Below are 25,257 nucleotides of genomic sequence, written 5' to 3'. Positions count from 1 at the left end.
CGGGCTTCCACTGTGCCTACAGGATTCTTTGGCAACCCCCCTAATTACAGCTGGGCTTTCTAGATGGGGTGAACTGCTATGTGGAAGCATCTTGATACCGTGGGAAGTACTTAGAGAGAAAGTAGGGCCGAGACTGTCAAGATTTAAATACACACAAATTAGCAGCTGGGCTAGAGAATTAATCAGGAAAGACCCTAATACCGGGAAAATTAGTTCTTTAGAACAACAGCTAGTCGGAAAACAGATAAGAGGTAAGGAGGTGGCTCTTTGGTATTGGTCCATACTGGAAGAGATAGATGGGGACCTTCATCTCCCAATGGAGCTATGGGGCAGAGAAATTGCGGCATTGGACGAGGACAGTTGGATAGAATCCTTTACCCTTCTGTATAAATTGGTAAAACCCGCTTGGCTTAGACAAAACCACCTGTTTACTTTACACCGGGCATATCTCACCCCTTTACGTCTATCCAAATATCAAGAGGGGAAATGCTGCAATAAATGCCAACTGCTAGCAGCTTCTGACATACACATGTTCTGGGACTTCCCCCATATAGCTACCTATTGGATGGAGATCAAAGTAACTTTGGATTCAATTACTAAAACCAACATTTCCCTATCCTTACCATTTGTCATTCTTGGTTTCGACCAGAACATCACGGGGGCAGCACGGTCATTTTTGTTTTATGCCATCCTGTTGGCAAGACGGCAGATATGCATGCATTGGGTGGATACCACCCCTCCCACTCACTCAGCATGGCTAACCTCATTATATGAAACCTCAAAGGTAGACTTGAAAAGATCATGTAGAGTCCAGAACCTCACATTTTGGAAACTTTTGACAGAGTGGAAGTGAAGTTCTTTTGGGTTTTTTTTTTTCCCCCCCAAATATCCAATGATTAAGCCCACCTACTCAATAGTTCAGTATTGTGGTCTGCCCAGATTTCGACATTTATATACTGACTTTACTGGCACGAAGTTGCCTTGAGACATCGTCACAAGATGTATGGACGTTCAACCAACCCATAAAAATCTCTGCCTAGTTGTGTAGCGGCTCAATTTCCAGGGCATTGCTCCCAATGGCAGCGAGCTGGTTGGGTGGTTTTCTCCGCATCTAAGGGACGTGTGTCGGGCAGATGAGGATAAAGAAAAAAAGAAAAGGAAATATATTGGTGAATTCATGACATATTATGTGAGGTTATTGAGACTTTATGCACGAAATGTGCTAAGCATGCTAACTGCTATCTATTCTGATACAAGCTATGGAAATCTATGACCGTTCCAATACAGGAGTAAGAAACAAGTTACTTACCTGTAACTTTAGTTCTCCAGTATTGGTAACTTTCATAGATCATGCGCCCACCCACCTCCCCTGGGAAAGCACACCCTTTTTTGGCATATGTCATTAGGGCTATACAACGGCTACGAAAATCTGAGGCTCTGAGCTTTCTCAGGAAGGTTTCAGAGGGTGAGGCTGATCTGATCGGTTGGTGCTCTATTTTTGGGTCTTTTTACAAAAGGACACCTATAGGCTACAAAAAAGTATAAGGCCTAGGCCTAATTTTTCCTCTTTTGTACCTCTTTTGGTTTATCTACCTAGGTATATATATATATGTATATGTGTATATAGATATATATATATATATATCTATATCTATATCTATATATATATATATATATATATATATATATATATATATTTATATATTTACCAATCCCCTCCAAAGTTGTGAAGGAAGCCAGGACGCTCGGAGTTCGTTGCAAAATGTTTAATGGCAGCAGAAAAAAGTGCGACGCGTTTCGCCGATATGGCTTGATCACGCTCGTCATACAAACATTGTCAGCCATTTTTAAATGCTGAAAACACACCCCCAGTGTATAATTGTTCACACAGACGTAGATATAAAGGCGCCATCTTATAACATGTTAAATACCATATACGATATATCACACATTGTAATTCATACAGATTAAAGTATAATATGCGTATGGGGTTCAACATAAATGTTTCAAAGTTTGTGCTCAGAAAAACTCTACCAAATGCTGATTGTTAGGTTGCGTACAAATATTGCGCTGGTAAAACAACCTAGTCAGATACTTAAATGCTGACATAAATATTAGGTGCATGTCAATCTTATTAATGCTGGTGTTCATAAGATCTTGTAATTGCGAAAAGTCGCGATCACGTGGTGTACTGAGAAACGTATTCCGAGCGCTCATTGGCTGCTGTAAATGTACCAGCAGTAAGACCCCATATGATTGGATGTAGTCGCTAGGCAACGTGGAAAACAATAGTTAGTCACGCTAGGGAAAGATAACCCTTTAAATAATGCCCAAGTGGGCAAATGAATACATCATAATGCCTAATATCAGCATTCTTAGACACATTATATTAAGTTACATAGATATTCGCAGTAATCAATCAATGTCCGTACAAAATCAGTGACGGTTCAAAGTCCTCGCCCAAGTGGGCATGTGTGTTGTGCTTCCACATAATGTTCCAAACGGGATAGTGTTCAGATCCAATCAACTCATAGTATTTCGCAATACCATATAACGTCTGTGAAAGAAAAGGTTTCAAGTGTAAGTGAGTGAAAAATGAGATTAAAATAAAGAAGTTTAAAATACAGACAGCATATATACAGTTCAATTCATTGTAATATGTGTATTACTCTTCATATAAATGAATGGCCAGTTCTTCACTAGTATTCAATCCCACAGGGGCCAGACATTGAAAATCAATAATATATCTGGATTCCAATTTCCTCATGGAGAGCTCATAGTTACCACCACGTACCCCCAGATCCACACAATCAATCACCACCATGCGTAACTTGGTTTCATCCTGCATGTGGTGGTCGAAAAAGTGTCTGGCGACAGATATTGCTTGGTATGATTCCGTATCGCTCTCAGATGTTCTAACACCCTCTTTTTGGCTTCATGTTTAGTACTGCCCACATACCACTTGTTACATGGGCAGATTAACAAATACACACTATAGGGGGTATTGCAGGTTAGATTCTTTTTGATGGTAAATACCCTGGAAGTACCGGGTATGGCGAGAGATTTACAATTTCTACTGAATCTGCATGCTTTACATCTCTTACAACATGTAAATCCAGTAGATGTGGCCTGGGCAGGGGGATTCTTATCAGTCACATAATTGTTGCTGACAATGTTTGTATGACGAGCGTGATCAAGCCATATCGGCGAAACGCGTCACACTTTTTTCTGCTGCCATTAAACATTTTGCAACGAACTCCGAGCGTCCTGGCTTCCTTCACAACTTTGGAGGGGATTGGTAAATATTATAGGCCTGTCGGTGGCCTAACCAGGACCGCGCCGCGACAGCCCTACATGCACATACCGGCACTGGAGGATATATATATATATATATATATATATATTTTATTACCGAGGTTCTCATTCCGACGACGGGGAATGATACAAGCTATGGGAATCTATGAAAGTTACCAATACTGGAGAACTAAAGTTACAGGTAAGTAACTTGTTTCTTTCTGTGGATCAACATAGTATGTACGCTGTATTTGCCATATAACCATGAAAATACCAGGTGCCCAGCTTAAGTTAAATCCCATACTGCTCAGTTACATTGATCAAAATTTAAAACTCTCTGTTCCCTGCCCTCAGAGAGAAGGGCAATTTAAGAGACAGGCAAATAACTGGCCTGTACAGAAAACGACACCATTAGTAATGAGAGGCCTCAACTGATGAAAGTCCTAAAGAATACGGACATAACAAGAAGCTTAATACAATAACGAGCTTTTTGACTATCACAACATTAAAAAAAATGCACGCCTTTTCGTTCCGAACAGTCCTGTAACTCTGTAGGCTTGTTGAGGCCTGCTACTTTTAAAGTAATTAGCCCTGAGGCTGTAATATCAAAACAATGCCTCGCCACAAATCGCTGAATATATGGCTCTGAGAAGTAAATGCCACAAAGGCCTTAAGAATACTCCGTATTTTGGTGTCCATGACCGGGAATATCAGACTTTGATAATTTTCAAAGACGGAAATTATAGAGGAAGATGCTGAAAATATACATTAAAAAGAAACAGTCATGCAGCAAAAGGATTCTCTTTCTGTGCTGAAACACTGGCACCAATTCTCCAGAAAAAGATGAGATTCTAAAATGTAAGAACTTTATTTTTTGGCATTTTGGGTGATAAATTAAAGCAGTCTGTAACCAGGCTTTAGATCTGTTTTGATTTGGGCTGGAAATGTAATTCTTTTGGTATTTAGCAAGGCAAAAAATTAACCTCTCCCAACTTCTTGCCCCTCTCCGCAGCCTGTGCCCCATAAGCATAGACTAGGATCATGTGAGCGCCACAAATTAGGGGAAAACCCTGTGTACCCCTCTTTCTTTAATCATCTCCATCTTAGTTACAGCCCCCCCATCACACAGTAGGGCTTTCTCTCCCTATCAGACTATCTGTCACCATGTCCGCCTCAACTCTGGACCCTGTGCCCCACCCTCTATCCATTTCTCATCAACTCTTTCTCCATTTGTCCTTTGTCTCTTTGTTCCGTCGTGCGTCTCCGCCTACTGTCCTGTCACTCCCAACATCCAGTGGTCATTACTCTTTTTCTGTCTGCTCATTACCAAACTCCTTTTCCCAATCTTCTGTTGTGCCTCACTCCTTCCACCCACCTTATCTCATGGTTTCCCTTCTCCAACCTTCCTGTTGGATATCTCGCTGTCTGCTTTGCTCCTGTCCTGCCTGTCAACTCTTGCATGTCGAATAAGGCATCTTTTAACAGTAGGGGTCATTTCAGCTCTAATTGCAGTTTAAGCCCAATAGTACTATAAGGGTCACTAGACCTTTAAACAAAATCTGTTTTAGAAGAGTAAATAATGCCAAGGAGTCCGAGGACAGATGTACTCTAAATCTGCAAATGCAGATGTTTCGCGATGACACAGAGAATGGCTGGGAATATTACAGGGGCTTAATTAAACTCTGAGGGAGACTAGTTCTTTGTAGTTCCTGGCCTCTCCGACTACCAGATCATGTACGGTGTTTCTGTACAAAGAATGGTTAAATTATTCCACATGCAAAGGAAGAGGAGAATGATTCTCTTTTTAAAATGTTGGGATTCTGTGCACATTCTGTTTTTTTACTTGCCCTGAAGGTGCCCTTAATTTGTCCCACTAAGATGGTCAGACCCTGTTCTTGTGGTGTATATCCATGTTATTACAAATTAGCATCTATAAAATTGGAAGTGTCTGTATGTGGACACGAGTATGTACATGCACATACGTACATGGGGATCTGAAGTGGTTAAATGAGCCACTCTATACAGAAAATTGTGTTTGAGGCAAATGAGCTGCAGAATTCATACTTTTGCATAGATCGCCATCTAGTGTTGGGCTCTGATGCTTGCGCCTTCGTGTTGTCTTGGAAGAAGTCTTTGTAGTCACAAGATAGGTGACTCCTCCCTTGGACGATAGTGCGCTTGGCCATCGACTCCATCCTTAGATTGGTTTTTTCCGCCATCGGTTTCGGATGTAACTTCAGCGCTCTGGTTCAGTACTGTGTTTCCAGACCTCTTCGACGCGCAAAACATCACAAATCTACGTTATTGTTTTGTTCGAGTGACTCAACGCGATAACTCAAGAATTCCTTGGTTCCGATCGTCGACGCGTGCTCCTGGCCCTTTCTACACCATTCGTGCCTACGGCTAATGGACAGGACTCCATTTAAAAAATACCCCCAGTTTGGAGCTAAATGTCCACACAGCAGCCATCACAAGGTCTGCAAACTTTGTCTCTCGCCTGAACACGAAGAAAAACATTGCCAGGCCTGCGCCTCTTTTCGATCCAAGAAAACTATCCGTGATCGCCGGGCTCAACGACATGTCATGGTGCATCGATCGGCACTGGTGCCAGAAGATAGCTTCAATGAAGGCCCGACGTCCCAGAGTCAGAGGATTCAGAGGAGTTCAATATCGTATCCGACGCCGATGACAACAACTTCGATGACCCCATCACTCCAGGTCAACAAGTGAGTACAACTGCCCCTGACCCTAACCCACCCAAAAACAAGGCTCCGGTCCAAACTTCGCCTGAAGGACTTAGTCAAGCCCGAAAGAACACTTCAAAAGCCCCGCCTCCAGGCCCAGCTCCGAAGAGAAAAGAAAAGCCTTCCGGCGGCTCGGGACCGAGCAAGCCACACATCAGTGCCTCAAAAGGACCGTCGGTACCGAAAGCAGGAACATATCCTGCTGTTGCTAATAAGGCCTCGACGCCAAGTACTTCAGCACCGAAAAACCAAAAGGCCTGGGAACCGAAGACACCTCAAAAAACTTTGGATCTGAAAAAGATTTCAGACTCAACCCTGAAGCCGAAGGACAGAAAAACCCATTCAAAGGCTCCAGTCAAACCTAAACCACCCCCTGAACCGAGAAAATCGGCGCTGAAAGCACATGCCAACGAGGAGGAACTGTTTCTACCGTATCCCATCGATCTGAAACTGAAAACACTGCATGTGGACCCTATAACAAGCCATATTATAAGTACCCCATTCGAACAAAAGAAAATTCGACACCCCACACATTCCTGAGGTGCCTGTGAAGAAAAAAGACTGCAACTTCACCATTTAGACCCTCTTCTCCTGTTCTTCCTACCTGAGCCTTTCTGTCCTCCAAAGTCTCCTATACTTCCTCAATACTCACCACCACCACAGGATGATGATGACCTAGGGGATGGGCTGGAAATAATGACCCCTTCAATTATCCTGATGATGACACCAACATACCACAGGACACATGGGATGACTACAGCCACCCTGTAGATCCTCCAGACCTCCCTGATCCAGAGGCATACCCAACCAGACTATCTCCCCCAGATGACAACATTGGCTTTAGTCAACTGCCCAATATCATGGCCTGCAAATGCATTCAGACCCCACAGAGGGGAACTTCCTAGTAGACACTTTTGCACAGTCACAAAGGACAGTACAGACGTTACCCATGCGTAAAGGTGTCATTAAACATGCTCCAGACATCTTCAAAGACCCCGTCAGGGCCAGGATTCTCAATCCTCGAATTGATAGAAATATAAACCCGCCCCTAATGATCCCACCTACATTAAAGATCAACTCCCTTTAGATTCCCTGGTAGTGACCAATGCTAGCAAGCAGGCAAACTCCCCCCTCCGGTGATGCTTCACCTCAAGGCGAAGAGTCAAACCTGCTAGATGCTTCCTGCAAACGAGTTGCCTCCCAAGCAGCTAATCACTGGAGGATAGCTAATGCACAAGCATTACTTTCCAGGTACGATAGCGCTCACTACGACGAGCTAGAGGGCCTAATGCAGCATTTGGCTGACCAATACAAGGCCAAAGCCAATGATTTGATTCAGGAGTTCAAATTAATAACAAACGCATCCATTAAATGTGCCCTCGATGCAGCAGACCCTGCATTCAGATAAATCAACACTGGTGTGTTACTGCGAAGACATGCATGGTTGCGCATTTCTGGCTCCAAACAAGAAGTGCAAACTACTATCCTCAATCAGCCGTTCAATCAGGAACAACGTTTTGGGCCAGCTGTAGACCAAACATTCAAGAAAATGAAAAAAGACACTGAGACTGCAAAACCTATGAGTGCATTACAATCTACACGAGGCTCCTTTTGTCGCTCCTTTTATAGGGGTGCATCCAAAAACATCAGTACAGATGCTGCTTCCTCCTCCTACAAAAGTCCCACACAAACCTCCCCCCAACACGGTTTCAGCGTTGGGTACAGGGGAAGTAACAACAAAGGGAGAGGCTGAGGTAACACTACTCACACCTCCCCCACTAAGAAACCGTGACTTCCTTCCAGACCATTCCATTCCGGTCGCAGGGAGACTCTCACAGTTCCTACCTGTCTGGAATTCCATCAATACAGACAAGTGGGTAAGACAAATTATCCAGAATGGTTTCTGCCTGGAACTTACTGCAACCCCCCCCCCCCACCCCCCCCCCAACATACCACCCAAACACCCCCCCCCCAACATACCACCCAAACAGCGTCCAATATCAACAAAACATCTGACACTCTTCAAGCAAGTAATTCTCTCATTGCTTCAAAAGCATGCAATAGAACCAGTTCGCCTAGAGCATCAAGGGACATGAGTTTACTCCCTATATTTTCTAATTCCCAAAAAGGACGTTACTCTCAGACCAATACTGGACCTCAGACCTTTCAACTTCTACATAGTCTGATCACTTTCATATGATCACTCTTCCACTACTTCAACAAGGCGACTTCCTTGCAGCATTAGATCTCAAGGACGCCTATTCCCACACACCCTGCTCACAGGAAATATCTAAGATTCATAGTGGACTGCCAACTTATCAGTTCAAGGTTCTCCCATTCGGGGTAACCACAGCACCCAGGGTTTTCACAAAGTGTCTCCCTGTGGTAGCTGCACACTTGCGAAGACAGCAAATCAATGTGTTTCCATACCTGGACGACTGGCTGATAAAAGCCAAGTCACACAGTCAGTGTGTTTATCACACTCACTAAATAATTCTACTGCTACACCACTTGGGGTTCACAATCAACCACGCCAAGTCACATCTACAGTTCTCCCTACATCTGTATGTAGGGGCCACCATAGACACTTCAAAAGCTCTAGCATACCCCAATCCAGCCAGGATAGCAAGTATGCAAACCCTCATCACAAAATGTCAACAACACTCCCTTCCAGCTTGAGTGTTTATGCAGTTCATAGGAATAATGGCTTCCTGCATTATCATAGTACCTCACGCAAGACTTCAGATGTACCCCTTACAAGAATGCTTAGCACGTCAGTGGAATCGGGCTCAAGGTCAACTTACAGATCTGGTGTTGGTGGACAGCCGCACACATTGCTCTCTGCAGTGGTCGAACACACAAAACCTTTTCAGAGGGTGGCCGTTCCTAAAGCCAATTCCACAGATAGTGCGAACAGTGGACGCATCACTCACCGGCTGGGGAACCCATCTCTTAAACCATACAATTCAGGGCAAGTGGACCACCCAACAAAAACTGCTCCACATCAATCACCTACAATTACTAGCAATATTTCTAACGTTCCAGTCCTTCCAAGCACATATTCTCAACAAAGCTGTCCTAGTCCGCACGGACAGTATGACAGCAATGTATTACATACAAAAACAAGGAGGAACACACTCGTTGCAGCTGTCTCAGCTAACACAAAGTATATGGAGATGGGCCATTCCACAAAATATATATCTTCTGGCAGAACATCTTCCAGGAATGCACAATCAGATTGCGGATCTGCTCAGTTATCAGTCATAGCACATCCACGAATGGGAACTTCATCCTCAAGTTTTTCAACCATTTTTTCACATGTGGACCCACCTAGACATAGATCTGTTCGCCACACACGCAAACGCAAAATGCCCAACCTTCGCCGCCAGCTTCCCACACCCGTTGTCCAAGGGCAATGCGATATGGATGAACTGGTCAGGCAGATTTGCGTACCCTTTTCCGCCACTCCCACTCAATCCACTAGTAGTACCCAAGCTCAAGCAACCGTCTCTCAAAACTATCCTAGTTGCTCCCACATGGGCACGGCAACTATTGTTCACAACACTCCTCGAACTCTCAGTAGTTCCACACCAAAAATTACATCTCTCACCTACACTGCTAACCAAGAACCATGGAGAGATAAGGCATCCAGACCCAGCACAACTGATTCTACCGATCTGGCTCCTGAAGTCCTAGAGTTTGGTTACCTTAACCTCCCACTGGACTGTACGGACATTATCAGAGAAGCCAGACGCCCTATTATTAGAGCATGCTATGCAGCCACATGGAAACGTTTCCTCATTTACTGCAATCACAACAAAATTGACCCGCTAGATGCTTTAAATCAGAACATCATTCGCTATTTACTGCATCTACAAAGATGTAATCTAGCGTACTCATCCATAAGATTACATCTGGTTGCCCTTGCCGCCCACCTGCAAAACAGACATTTGTCATTGTTCAGAGTACCTGCTTCTAAAGCTTTTATGGAAAGCCTTAAAAGTAGAATTCCTCCCACACTGCTACCCTCTCCAGTGTGGAATCTAAACATTGTACTTACTAGGCTCATGGGTCCTCCATTTGAACCTTTACACAAATGCGAACTGTAGTTCCTTACATGGAAATTAGCTTTCCTTGTTGCAATCACCTCTCAGAAGAATAAGCGAGATCCAGGCTTTAACCATATAAGAACCATTCTTACAAATACATCGTAACAAGGTTGTTCTTTGAACCAATCCAAAATTCCTTCCCAAAGTAATCTTTGCTTTTTATCTTAATCAATCTGTAGAGTTACCAGTGTTCTTTCAAAACCCAGATTCCATAGCAGAGAGAGCTCTTCACACACTAGTCGTAAAAAGAGCTCTACTTCATTACATTGGCAGGACTAAACCTTTTAGAAAGACAATCCAACTGTTTGTAGTCTTCTCTCCACCGAATAAAGGAAACCCTATCTCTAAAGCTCGAATTGCCAGGTGGATAGCTAAATGCATTCAAATATGCTACCAAAAAGCAAAACGCATATTAACAATTTCCCCTAGAGCCCACTCAACACATAAACTATGGGCATCCATGGCATTCTTAGGTAACATTCCCTTAGAAGACATTTGTAAGGCAGCTACATGGCCTACTACACACACCTTCACCAAACACTATTGTGTAGATGTGCAGGCAGAGCAACAGGCTTCTGTAGGCCAAGCTTTTCTTAACACCTTGGCTGCTAGGTGTTTTCCCCTCCTGTGCTGGAAATTGCTATTTTACTTTATTCATGACAAGCTCAGCTCGTCATCAGCATCGAAAGGGTTAAGACACTTTTCAGAACCACTGCAACAGATACAGGTGACCACCTCTAAGGGAGACACTGCTGTACAGACTATGCAGAAGTATGAATTCTGCAGCTTATATGCCTCGAACGGAAAATGCTAGTTACCAGTATGCATCTGTTCTTGGCATGTAGAGCTGCAGAATATCATACGCCTTCCTGGGACCTGTATCTGTTCTAGTGTTCTCTTACTTAGATACATTCACATGGACATCTTTTCTGTTTCTTACAAACGCCAGTATTTCCCATCATGGCGAAAAACAATCTAAGGATGGAGTCGATGCCCATGCGCCTTATCGTCCAAGGGAGTAGTCACCTATCTCGTGACTACAAAGACTTCTTCCAAGACAACAACAAGGTGCAGGCATCCGAGCCCAACACCAGATGGCGATCTATGCAAAAGTATGATATTGTGCAGCTCTACATGCCAAGAACAGTTGCATACTGGTAAGTAGCATTTTCCTTTCCTGCTATACTTTTTTGGTGTAGGGGGTGTGGGGGGGTGGGAGGGGAGTTTTATATATATCTCAAACTAGACCCGAAGGTATCAAAGCGCTTTACAAGCCCTAGTTACGTTACAGAAGGACACATTCATTTTTGTTTTAATTAAAGCGATTTGCCCAGAATCATAGAATGTTGAGCGTCTATCCTGAGAGTCGAACCCCGTTCCCCAGCTCCAAGGTCGACCGCCCTAGCCGTTGGCCACATTCTCTCCCGATCTCTACTTGATGAGTCTACAGAAATATTTCAGGAACCAAGGAAATTCACCTATTAACCTCTCATGTCATGCAAAGAACAAACCTGCCTCTGTGGCATACTGTTTGTCAGAGGCAGATTCTTTGATTGTTACGACAGTAAGACAGTTATTGTTTTTCCCACCTGCTTATTGCAGGACTGCTGCTGGATATTGCTGTCTTTTTCACTATCACATGGTTTGTACCATTACGTTTACCAATGCCATGCAACTCTGGCACCTTGCAGTTTGAAATGGTGCCACTGTTAGCATATTTTCTCGAAGAGTATTGTAAATGGACTGAGAGGGTAGTCTAAGAGTTTCAGACAATATACTGCAGGTAAGGGAAGAAGTGGATTTGGAAACTTCGCCTTCAAAATAAATAGACAGTCGCAACTTGTGCACCACAGTCTGAAAAAACTGAGATACTCCCAAGCAAATGGGTACTGGTTGGGCCAGATAAATGTGTGCTGGAAACTGTAATTTTTGGTTTCTGCAATCAATCCAACACAATTGTTGCTGCTAAAATGAGAGAAAATGAAACACAAATGCTTGTCATTACTACTAGAGGAATTAATACACTTGAACAATAAAGCTGTTTACAAGGCAGAGGTAGGCTAGTGACCCACATGCTTTCATATTCTATAGGATGATGGCACTTTTAGATCTACACCCCCTCAGTAGATGTATTTGAACTCAGAGGTCCAAAATGTTTGCAGCTGCAAAGGTAATCCTCTGATGCAGAACATGTAATGACTACTATTAATTTCACATTGCAATGCATGTGCACATATATCACATCTCTGTTTCATAGTAGGTTCACACCTTTATCAATTCCTTTTTTATCCCTTGGATGTAAAACCAGCACCAACAATATTCACAAAATGTTGGACATAATCACGTCAGCACACCTTTCACAAAACAAAAGTGCCAGAAAAAGACTCTTTCTGAATCCATCACCGACACAAAATTCACGATTACCTGTACCCCAGGAAAGAAAATAGTCCTTCCTGAAGAAAATGACCCTTTATCAGACATCATGGCCTCTGAATGTGCAGGAATTAATGTCTTTCTTGGGAATTATGGTATGCATTATCTTGTACCAACCAAAATGTAGCTACATGTGTAATAGTTATAGAAGCAACAGGATTGTGACAGTCTAGAGTGCTAGGAGCAATGCAGTCAGTGTAGTCCCTGTATTGAATGTATGTATTGGTATTTGTTGAGTGCGCACCTAGCTGGAGAGCAGCAGATTGTTGGATAGTGGGTATGACCCCCTGGGAACAGATAATCATTGGTGGAAGGTCCAGGGTAGACTGTCGGGTCAGGAGTAGGGCTCTTTAAGGATGGTGTGCTCTACTCTTGCATGAATTATAAAAGTGATATGCGCAAGCTCATAGCTCAAAATACCCACATTGACCTCAATAATTTGATTATCGAGTCAACTACATACTTTGCGTTACAAAGCAGTATTTATTATACACGCAGACTAAACACACTAAATAAACCACACAGTTGTTTTTCAAGGCTAGTGCCCTAGCGTGGAAGGTGACTGCGCCCACCCTGCCACCCCCCTTAAGGCTTTGTTCTCACCTCCCTCTTTCCCTTCTGTGCTAAACACTGCGTCTATGGTGGATTTTGGGAGGTGACCTCTGGTACAGCCTGGACTAGCTGTGTACATCAAAGTATGGTTTTGGCCATGAAATTTCAGCTTCCTTGGCAATAAACTACAAGTATCAAAATGTCCTGCTTCTGTCTTAACCAAGCACGGCTTTCATAAGTGTCCAGATGAGTCTCCCGGTGTGCTCCAACAACGAACAGCTAACACTGCACCCTTCTGGGGTTGGTGCACAATGTAGGGTGTTTGTGCCATTGAAGTCACTTGGAGCCTGGAGGTGGGGGCTGATGGTTGTGTCGGCAGAAACTACGTGTTCACACATATTGCTGTTTGCTCTCCTTTAAGTTAAACATTCCATATGCTATAACATTTTTTCACACCGTGTTAAAAATTCTTTGTGGCAGTCTTTTGTTTATTAACCTGACATAGAATCATGCCTTGAATGAAAACTAACATTCCTAGGCGTAATATCTGGATAATGATTAATTATGCAAGCTTTACTATTTTAGGAACCTGTTGCTTTGGATGCCACAGCAGTCCATGCCTCTGAGGAGCAGATGGAGTGTTTAGAACAACAGAAGAAGACGTTCATTGAACAAGCTGTGAGTGGAAAGTAGTTGATTAAGGGGTTGTGGCCTGTTAATGCGGAAATAAAAGCAGATTAGTTGAGTGAATTGAGTGAGTGGAATATTCCAGATAGATGGCTGGTAGGAGGTTCATTGAGGGGGGTAGGGAGTTTATTTTTTTCACTTTGATCGCACAGATGGACAGAGAGAGTAACACCTCTAGCCATAAATGGGATGTGCTGGGAGCATGATAAATCGTCAGAACAGCTAAGGAGGATTACACTGGTGGATAATAGAGATTCCAAGAAAATTGGCAGTTAAACTTCCTCATACAATGATGAGTGTCTAAATTATTTACCCCCGACATAACTGGCCATTATACTGGTTATTACTGCCCTACTGTAAAATGTTTATTGTTTTTGATTAAATAAAACCATTACAAAAATACATTCTAGTAAAATATTTTGGTAGATTGGCTTTTCGGTTGATGGTCTATTAAAAGATTTTTATACGTCGATACACGCATAAGTAAATTAAAAAGTACTCCGTGTCCAAAGTTCGTTTTGCTGGGAGCCTCTGAGGAATTATACGCTGATTGCAGTACCAAGCGTATTTTGCTTGGATGCTACTAGAAGCAAGAACTTAACAAGCTTCCCATTTAGTTGTGGGTCCATTGGGTTGAAGCATGCGAGTACTGCTCGTCTCCGGGTGTGTATGCCTCGTTGATTAAAGTGAGTTTTTAGCAGGCCAACCCTTTTCTCATTTAGCTTGATGCAAGAGCATATTATATGTTCAATGAGTTCCCATAGTTCTTTCTCAGCCATGGTGGGAGATGGGGTATGGCTGGCAGGATTCCCAACCAATGTTTTAGAAAGGCTTCTTTAAACTTCCTAGAGTACCCCTGTCCAAAGTATGCCTGTGACCCAAATGATTTGTAGCTGCACAGTTATCCATGCATAGCTCCTGTGTGCAAAAGCGGCTTTATCAGTGCAAGTGCGCTGTTGGGATTTCCCATAGATCGGCTAGTGCCGTTATGGCGAGTGATTCCTCCAAGTAGGCTTTAGCCAGCGAGGTAGGTGTGCTGCACAGTTCCTGCTAGAGCTGGTGATTCAATGTATTCCTGGCAGAGTTCTTAATTTTGTGCCAGCACATGATGTATGAGCCCCACCTTGCGAGGAGTTGCTTCGTTAGGCCAAGCTGTAGCCGAATCTGTGCAGGTGACATATAAGGCGGGAGGTTTAGAATTACTCTCTCTGTATGCTTTTGCCAAGGTCGTATCCAGCAATGAGGCATCCCTGCCTCTCAGAACCTCGCTGACAAATGTAACTGATGATGGAATTTTTGCTTGAGCATCACGGAGAAGTGAGGCGAATGTTGGTCCTGTCAGTTTTGTTTTGTTTTAGCCTTGTGGCGATCTCAATTCCTTTCCTCTTGTTGGCATTGAGCTGATTCACAAATTGGCCCCCCTTGTCAATCATGACACCTAGGTACTTATACACATCACAGTTGGTAATTGCAGTTTTCCCTAGTAGTGGAACCGTTTTTTTCCATTTAATGTCAAGTACTGCCCTACTGGAACCTATAGTGTGCTGATGTACACGTACCCAGTTACCATTCAAATAAGCTTGTCAAGTATAAAAAACTTATGATCATATTTTATGCAACCAACCAACTTCAGGTAGAAAATCAAAACATACCCCTGCACGAGCAGCTGTTCTTCAGATTTCCAGAATTGACTGATGTGACACTTGCAGACATTATGGGGGACCTCCTCAACACCTTACATGTAGCCTTTCGTGCAGCCTTCATACTAGTCCAATTGTATTTATCCCACCATTATGGTAGAAAGTGGTATTCTTCTCAAATCTTAGCATGTTAGGATGGATATTGTCAGTAATCATCTTGCAGTGAATTAAGTTATTACGCTTGAAACGCATTCATCTGATAAAGGCGCATTCCTCTTTACATGTTAAGGGACGTCTCTTGAGACCTACCTATCAGTGGTACTGCTACTTTTTAGGTCTCGGCTAGCGTAGGCTGCGCACATGCGCCGTCTCGCTGGCAAGATTTTATGTTTTGGAGTACCTTTCACTAGCGGGGTTTAAGCTCCGCCCCTCTTTTCCATTGGCTGGCGTTACCTTTCATGCTAAACGGGAGCCAGCCATTGGCAAAGAGCTTACAGTGACGTACTGTTTTCTCTTTTAGAGCCGTCCCACTTGGACTGGCTGCCGGACTTACTGCTGGCGTAAAAGGTTTCCTATTTTCTTTATGGTTTTAAACAGATGGCCCCTTAAAGAAGATAATAAACCTTTTACGCCATCAGGAAGTCCGGCCGAGCCCGTCCAAGTGGGACGGCTCCAAAAGAGAAATGTGTAAGTCGCCGCGATTATACCAAAATGAAAGAAATAGATGTATTTTCTATTTGTTTACTTTTGGTATAATCGTGGCACCTGCGCTTTACTTATGGCATTTTAAAAGTAAAGCGCGGGTGCCGCGATTATACCAAAAGAAAAGAAATAGAAAAAACATCTATTTCTTTCATTTTAGTATAATCGCGGCATCCGCGCTGGTCCCGCGATTATACCAAAATGAAAGCAATAGATGTTTTTTCTATGTCTTTCATTTTAGTATAATCGCTGACTATCCCAGCTAACCCAACCTAACACCGTGTGATCGTCTGCAACCTCTGATCTCCGATAGACCTCCCTCTGCTACTGTAAGGTGTTTTTTTCCATGTTAGCGAGGCGTCTGCAAAGGCGAGCATTGGGGCTCCAAGAAGGGTTTGCGGACGTGGGAGAGACGGAAGAAACGTCAAGATGACCCTCCAGTAAAAAATGGCAAGGCCCCTCCGGTTCAGTCTGAGCTCACTTGGGGGAGACCATGGTGGCCTCAGGAGAGCCCACCCCCCCCCCCCCTCCCCCCCCCACTCCATTTGCAAATAACAGCACTCCAAATGTGTAGCACTGACGTAAGTGGGTTTGAGTTAAATTGGATGGAAAGTTTAGCGTTTGAGAAGCACTTTCACAGCAACCAGGCACTCTAAGTGCTGTGGCAGAGGTAACAGGTGCTGGGGGTTTAAAATCAATCTGTGACGCAGCATACTAGTACCAGAGGGCACGTGAGAGTGGGAAACTCTCTGTAGTGCCCTTGGGTGTAAACTTCTGCGAGGGCGCCCTGGCTCAAAAGTCGAACGCCGGCGCCGGAAGTGTCTGGGTGTGTAGGGTTCGGTGTGTTGCAGCTGGCACGCACTTTACAGCGCCAAACCTGCGCGTGTGGCGCAGTGCGTGAATGCACAACTCCAACTGGCCTTCGAGGAGCACGGCGGCCTGCAGCGCATTCGGACCGGTGGTGGTGGTGAGAAATGGAAGCGCTATAATCATTGCACCCCCACCTCGCAGGTTTGCACTGTGTGAGATGTAAAGATGATTGAAGTGCATGAACCAAGGGCAAGGGGCGTGCAGTGGCTTCGGGTCACTGTGCGTCGACAGTTCAGCAAGGATCTGTTTGCAGCGTCCTCAGGCTTGTGATGGCGGCGCTATAAAACGGCAGCTCTCCCTCCTAGGCTTAAAGTGTGGGAGATGTAAAGATGCTAGAAATGCGTCTACCTGCGTCCTCGGAAGGGTGTAGTGGACGGGTGTCAGTGCAAGAGAAAAAGCTCGTCTCAGCCAGTATTCATTACTATCAGCAGGAGGCTCCAAGCACTTCTCATCGGGGATTCATTACTATCAGTGGCAGGGCACCAGCACTTTTCAGCAGAGATTGATTACTGTCACTGGAAGTTTACAAGCACTTCTCAGTAGTGGAAAGATACCAGCACTTCTCAGCCAGGATTGATTACTACTAGTGGGAGGCTACAAGCACTTCTCATCAGAGATTCATCACTATCACGGGAAGTTTACAAGCACTTCTCAGCAGTGGGAGCATACCAGCACTTCTCAGCCAGGATTATTGCTACCAATGGGATGCTACATGCACTTCTCAACAGAGATGCATTTCTATCAGTGGGAGGCTTCAGGCACTTCTCAGCAGAGATTCATTACTTTCATTGAATTTTACCAGCCCTTTTCAGCAGTGGGAGAATGCGAGCACTTCTCAGACAGGATTCATTGCTACCTGTGGGGAGGGGGCCAGAAGGTCTCAGCAGGGATGCGTTACTAGCAGTGGGAGGGTACCAGCAGTTCTCAGCACTCAAAAGGGGATTGGAGGAATGCTTGCACTAAGCCTACAATCCGACCCATCCTTTTTAGCCACAGTTTTATTTAGTTAAAGCCATTTGCTTTGCTATACAATACCATTAGCAAAGCAAATGGCTTTAACTTAATCAAATGCGAGACCTAGTGCATTTTCAATGCTTGTTCTATACTTCTGCCCTGTGATTCAACAGCACTACGCCAGATGCACCCTAATCCCAGTATCCCCTGCTTCCCTAATGCAAACACATGGGAACAATCTCCATTGTCTAAATAGATTCAACATCTGCCATGCAACACAAAATGGGACTGACTAGGTCATTAATAATTATGTGACTTCACCACCTACAAAATGTAATAAAAGTACTAAAAATATGACAAGAAATCCTCAAACTTGACTTAAAACCACGTAGAAAACGTGATCAGGTTTATTTATTTTGTTTATTAGGGCAAGGGCCTGGTCTATGTAGAGAAGCTGGCTCAACTCATTGTACACTTTCTCAAAAACTCTCGTCAAGCCATACTTTGAGCCTGCTACACTTATTAAAATGCAATTAACATAGTACCCCCATGTTAACTACATTTAAATAATGTCCTTCAGGTTGTAGTACCTTACCTGTAAAGCAGGCTGCATTTATGTGACAGCATTAATTAATCATACCCATTTTTTTTGTTTTTGCTACCATAAGAATAGACTTCTGCCGTTAAGAACACATACCATACACATATTCCTGTACTAAGAGCATGGATAATATTCCTATTTGGGTGTAGAGATGTAAATGAAAAATCACCCCATATTTAAATAAAGGATTTCTCATTGTTGTTTAATTTGAAATGTATTTTCTCCGTTATTGATAGTTACCGATAGTATCAGCGTTACCATAATTCCTACTTAAGTATACAATGTGAACCGAATATCCATTTTCTCAGTTTAAGGATCGTTGTTATAACAGTGATGGGAAAGGATAATGATTTTACCATGTTGCAATTTAGTTAAAGGAATAACTATTAGTTAAAGTTGATTGTCCATTACTAACACTATATGCATTATTTACCCCAGAAAGACATTCACAGCACGTTCCACAACCCAATCACTTCAGGAATTAAATCTATGCTTGGGCCAACATGCATTTGTGATTTAGATAACAATACTCAAACTCACACTGACTGCTCAGACCTCAGCACTTGTCCCTCCTTCCCTAGGCCTTTGGACCCACTCCTCTTACAGCCTTATTCATGAAGGCTAAATCGGCTCGCAAAGGGCCGGATTCTGAGAATCCGGCCCTTTGCGAGTGCGATTTTTGCATTTGGGATTCAGCATCCCAAATGCAAAAATCGGTAATTGCTAAATCGCTAAATTGCGAGGAATTACATTTAAGGAATCTCTATTTGAGATTCCTTAAATGCAATTCATGAAGCATTTGAAAATTGCGAAAATGCAATTTTGGGCCGCTATTTACCGAGAGGTCAGACCTCTCGGTAAATAGCAAAAACGTAGAAAAATGCTTTTAAAAGCATTTTTCTAAGTTGCATGTTGCACACACACATGTCCTTTGGACATGTGTGTGCGCAACACCTGTTTCAATTTGCATTTAAGGGGTGCTACAGGGTGTCCTTTGGACACCCCTGGCACCCTTTAAATCGCTATTTTATTTGCGAGTAGCAAATTGCTAATCGCAAATAAGGAATACTCCCCATGCATTCCTATGGGCCTTTTGGCCCATAGGAATGCATGGGGAGTTATTCCTTATTTGCGATTAGCAATTAGCTAATCGCAAATAAGGAATCAGTGGGAATCGCAATTAATATTGCGATTCCTACATGATTACCGTTTTGCGAGTCTCAAATAGCGATTCCTTATGATTCGCTATTTGAGCCTCGCAAAACGGCCCGATCATGAATCAGGCTGTATGTTCTTGGGCTGCAATCATTTTCCCACTGGGTCTGTGACACAGTGCTTTCAGGTAGTATGAGTTGACACAGTTGGAGCTGTACAAATAATTTATTTATTATTTAGAACTTTTGTATAGCGCTAGCTGGACCCGAGGGTATCAAAGCGCTTCACACCAAGTACAATTATGAGCAATTTTTGGCAAAGACAAATATCTGCAATTTACCAACTCAAGAGCATTATAGACATAGTTACAATACAGATCTTAAGACTGAGGGATTTCAAGAAGAGGAGTTAGTTGCACTTTCCAAAGTATCTTGTGGATTTTTCGTTACGTTGGAGAGCGCTCTAGGAAGAGGGCTTTGTGTAGGATCTTGAATTTCGGGAAGGAGGTGGTCGTTTTGATGTGTGTGTGTGTGGGGGGGAGGGAGGGATGGAGTTCCAGATCTTAGGTGCATTTCCCGCGAAGGATACATTTCTGGTTTTGTGTTTCTGTGATTTCAGTGGGATTAGTAGAAGCATGTTGGAACTTCTGAGGTTCCTGGACTGACCGGCCCTTTTGATTTTGGCGGCCAGGTATTCTGGTTTACCTGTGTGCAGGGCTTTGCGCTTGAGACAGGCTGTACGGAAGCTGGCTTGTTGATCAATAGGGAGCCACTTAAGTTCCTTGAGTGCCGGAGAAATGTCTTCGAATTTATTAGTTCCTGCGACCATTCTCGCTGCAGCATTGAGGGTAGTAGTCAGGGGACCTAGGTGAGGTTTTGCTGTTCTGATCAGAGCTGCGATTCCATAATCAATTCTGGAGAGCACCAGTGCCTGGGTGGCCTGTTTAAGATCTTTCAGGGGGAGGTAGGGTTTTATTTTGTATAGCAGTTTCAGATTTAGGAACACACTTTTGGCGGATTTTGAGATGTGTTGTTTCATGTCCATTTTGGGGTCAAGGGTAATACCTAGGGATTTCACTGAGTCCGTTTGCGCAAGGGCACCATTGAGGGTGTCAATGGCTTTGAGCCATTCCTCGATTTGGTTTTTTTTGTCTCTGTTGGAGATGAGCAGAACTTCTGTTTTCTCTTGGTTGAGTTTAAGGTGGTTCACTGTGAGCCAATGTTGGACCTCTTTGAGCGGGACATTTAGTCTGTGTATGTCTTTAATCGAGGTGGTTTCCAGTTAAAGTTGTGTATCATCCGCATAGAAGTGGAAGGGGATGTTGGAGTTCCTGAGAAATGTGGTGAGGGGTTCCATGTAAATGTTGAAAAGTTGGGGAGAGAGTACTGACCCTTGTGACACTCCTCTGTTGACGGAAAGGGGGGTCAGACTCAGTTATTGATTTTTATTCTTTTCGTGCGGTTGTGAAGAAAAGAGGAGAACCAGTTTAGTACCATCATTTCAATACCCGCTCTTTCATGGAGGACTTGAGGAGCAGGGTGTGATCAACTGTATCGAAAGCGGACAATAAATCTAGGAGAATGAGAAGGCTGCATTGGTCTGAGTCAAGTGACTGGTGTAGATCGTCTATGACATTTAAGATTACGGTTTCGGTGCTGCATCCCTTTCTGAATTTCGATTGGTGTGGGTCTAGCAGCTTGATATTCTCTAGGTGTTGGGTTAGCTGTGGAAGAACACATCTTTCTAGACTTTTGGATAAAAGAGGAAGATTCAATACCGGTCTAAAGTTGTTCATATCCTCAGTGTCTAGCCCATTTTTTTTTTAGTAGAGGTGTGACTTGCCCTACTTTGAGGCAATCTGGAATGATTACCAAGCTCAATGAGCTGTTTATGATCTTGCACCAAATTGCGGCTAGGGTAAGCTTCAGGTCTTCAGCCAGACTCGTGGGCAGCTGATCTAGTGAGTGGGATGAGGGTTTAGCGGAGGCGAACAGATTGACTATCTCTTCTTCCTGGATGGGGCAGAAGGGGGACCAGTGAATAGGTGTGTTCACTGGGGTGCTGTCGTTTGTTGCTGGCATCTTGATCTCTGTAGGAGTGGAGGGATTTGTGCTGAAAGAGATCGATTTGGCTTTTTTTTTCGTTGAAAAAGCTGGCAAAATTGTCGCAATGATCTTTTGATGCCACTATGTTGGATGTCATCGGTTGGGATGTTTGGCTCCTAATGATGTTAAAGAGTTCTTTTGGGCGGTTTTTTGCATTGTCTAAGGCGGAGCAGAAGAAAGTTGTCTTTTTGTTCTTATGTGTTTATTGTAGTTTCTGCGTGCTGCCTTGAGTTGATCACGGTGGAGGGAGGAGGGATTGTTCCTCTAGATTCTTTCTAAGGTTCTGAGGTGTCTTCTTAATCATTGATATTGGTGGTGAACCAGGACCTGGAGAGGGTGCTTTTGTTTTTTTTTAGTTTCAGGGGCGCCAGGAGATCCAAGGTTAGCGTCATGTTGGAGTGGTAGAGAGAGGTGAGTTCGGTGGTTGAGAGGTGCTCCGTCGTGTTAGGGAGGAGCGTGCTTAGCCCTTTTTAGGTCTCGGTAATATCCGGTCTGCCGAAGGCAGACCGGATGTCCGAGAATTATTGTCTCTTAGTGTGGCAGCTTAAACCCGCCTCCTAGTCGTCTCACCTCCATTGGAGGCCAGCCATTGGAGGAGAGAGCCGCCACTCCGATTTAGCTCCGTCTCTTTCGGATTCGGGGGCGTAAGTTTTGCTGTTCTTTAGCTCGTGACGTCGTCCGTCACTCAGGACAGCAAAACACGCCCCCGAATCCAAAATTTTTCGGAGCTTTGGGCAGCCATTTTTTATTTCTCGTCTGCCGGTGAGGATCGTCATGGTCTCGTTCCCCATTTTCAATGAGCTTTTGTTAGGATTTCTAGCCCCTTCCCTACAGCGCCCTCCTCTGCACGTCAGCCTGTTTCGAGCATCCACCCGCCTTTCAGCCAGACACACACTTCCGTTTTCCTCCAGACCAGGGTAAGAGCGTCTGCGTGCAAAGATGTTCGGAGTCGCCCGCAAAAATTAAACTGTGATGTCCGACCTATCCCTGGAGGCTCCTGTTGCTAGGCCGGTCTTACACTCCCGGTCCCGGGAGGGTGGAGAGGGTAAAATTACGGGTCAGTCTGCATAACGAGTGGGGATTATGGGTGCGGCCAGAGTGTGAGAGTTCAGTGGGGCTCCGTGAAGGTAATGGGTCTGAGGGCAAGAAAGGGCGAGGGTACAGCGCCGAGTGAGGGAGAGCACAGCTTCGAGGAGCGCAATGTGACCGAATTAAAGCGTTGAGGGGGGCAGCGGGCAGCGGGCATCAAGCGGGGGTGAGGGGAAATGTGAGGGTAAACAACAGGATCACAGGGAGAGAGGGGAGAGAAGGGAGCGCGGCCACCCCACCTCACTGGCATATCCGCACCCCCATGACTCCTCAAAGCACCACTGTCCCGTCCGAACCCCCCCCACACCCCTCCTCACCGGGCCCGCACGGCCTTACCTCTTCTCACTCTCTAATGTCACTGCCCCCCCACCCCTCCCTCCACCTCACCCCGCCTCGACAACCCACGCTGTACTGTAAGGGTTTCTATCACCTCCGTCGCCTCTTTAAACCACCCCTCAGCTGTACCCCACCCCCTAACCCCCATTAGCGCGGCCACCCCTCCTCACCTCACTGGCATATCCGCACCCCCGTGACCCCTCAAAGCACCACTGTCCCGTCCGACCAGGGTAAGAGCGGCTGGGTGCAAAGATGTTCGGAGTCGCCCGCAAAAATTAAACTGATGTCCGACCTATCCCTGGAGGCTCCTGTTGCTAGGCCGGTCTTACACTCCCGGTCCCGGGAGGGTGGAGAGGGTAAAATTACGGGTCAGTCTGCATAACGAGTGGGGATTATGGGTGCGGCCAGAGTGTGAGAGTTCAGTGGGGCTCCGTGTTGGTAATGCGTCTGAGGGCAAGAAAGGGCGAGGGTACAGCGCCGAGTGAGGGAGAGCACAGCTTCGAGGAGCGCAATGTGACCGAATTAAAGCGTTGAGGGGGGCAGCGGACATCAAGCGGGGGTGAAGGGAAATGTGAGGGTATACAACAGGATCACAGGGAGAGAGGGGAGAGAAGGGAGCGCGGCCACCCCACCTCACTGGCATATCCGCACCCCCATGACCCCTCAAAGCACAACTGTCCCGTCCGAACCCCCTCCACACCCCTCCCCACCGGGCCCGCACGGCCTTACCTCTTCTCACTCTCTAATGTCACTGCCCCCCCTCCCTCCACCTCACCTCACCCCGCCTCGACAACCCACGCTGTACCGTAAGGCTTTCTATCACCCCCGTCGCCTCTTTATACCACCCCTCAGCTGTACCCCACCCCCTAAGCCCCACTAGCGCGGCCACCCCTCCTCACTGGCATATCCGCACCCCCGTGACCCCAAAAGCACCACTGTCCTATTTGACTTTATGTGAGTATCTTGGAGCCCTCGCAGCGACCAGGCCCTCCTGGGCCTACGTTGGGCCCCCATGGCCTGGCGCGTCCGGACAGTGCAGTGCGCCTGTGTCTGGAGCGGGCTGGAGTCTGCGGACATGAGTGGGCTGGGCAGCGACTGTGAGGCCACTAAGCGCTCTCCAGCGAGACCGTTAGATAGGACCGGATCTTCCAGTGTTCGGTGAAAGGAGTTGTGTGACTCTTTCAGATGGCTTACACTTTTGTGTGTGTGTGTGCGTGCGTGCGTGCGTGTGAGGGGGGCATGTGTTTCTTCACGGCCGCGATGACCATGTGGTACCGTGTGGTTATAGCTACTCTAGGCCAGGCTGTCTCTGATATTGAAACGGACAGTGTGAGATTTACTCGGGAAGGTGGACAGTGTGTCAGATACTTAGGATGGAGTGCAGTGTGTCAGTTACCCGGGAGCGAGGGACAGTGTCCGTTTCCGGGTGAAAAGGACGGTGTGTCAGTTACCGGGTGGGACAGTGTATCGGTTACCCGGAGGGAGGGACAGTGCGTGAGTGACCTGGGATTCAGGGACAGCGTGCCTGATACGGGGGTGTGCTATGGGCGGTCGGTGGGGTGCGCCCGGTACCTGGGAGAAGAGAAGGAAGGCGGGCAGTGTTTGTGTTATATCACGGTGGGGACTGTGTGCCTGCTGTTTGGGGAGGACAGTTTGTGTGTCACAAGGAGGTGACTGCGCGGTGTGTCTGTTACCTTGAAAGGAGGGACAGTGTGTGTCAGTTACCGGGAGGGAGAGACAGTGTCAGGTACCGGGTCGGAGGGACAGTGTGTCAGTAGCTGGGAGCGAGGGACAGTGTCAGTTACGGGGTGGAAGGGACAGTGTGTCAGTTACCAGGAGGGAGCGACAGTGTGTGAGTGACCTGGGATTCAGGGACAGCGTGCCTGATAGGGGGTGTGCTATGAGCTGGGCGGGAAGAGAGGGAATATGGGCAGTGTTTGTTATATCATGGGAGTGAGGGACTGTGTGCCTGCTGTTTGGAGAGGG

General features: G+C 45.4%; 1 protein-coding gene across 6 annotated transcripts in view; it reads left to right on the top strand.

Annotated features, from left to right (window-relative positions):
* The window catches only part of LOC147750884 (uncharacterized), a 1,319,653-nt gene that overhangs the window by 728,693 nt on the left and 565,703 nt on the right, over nucleotides 1–25,257 (top strand). For all 6 annotated transcript variants that reach the window (XM_086918405.1, XM_086918419.1, XM_086918411.1 and 3 more), the window contains one exon: nucleotides 13,718–13,810. In XM_086918405.1, the coding sequence (XP_086774531.1) occupies nucleotides 13,718–13,810 (93 nt within the window). The remainder of the gene's footprint in view (nucleotides 1–13,717; nucleotides 13,811–25,257) is intronic.

The sequence above is a fragment of the Lissotriton vulgaris genome, chromosome 1_1, assembly GCF_964263255.1.
Source record: "Lissotriton vulgaris chromosome 1_1, aLisVul1.2, whole genome shotgun sequence".
NCBI classification, from domain to species: Eukaryota; Metazoa; Chordata; class Amphibia; order Caudata; family Salamandridae; genus Lissotriton; species Lissotriton vulgaris.
The sequence above is the reverse complement of the archived record's forward strand: the minus strand, read 5'-3'. Positions and strand labels throughout refer to the sequence as shown.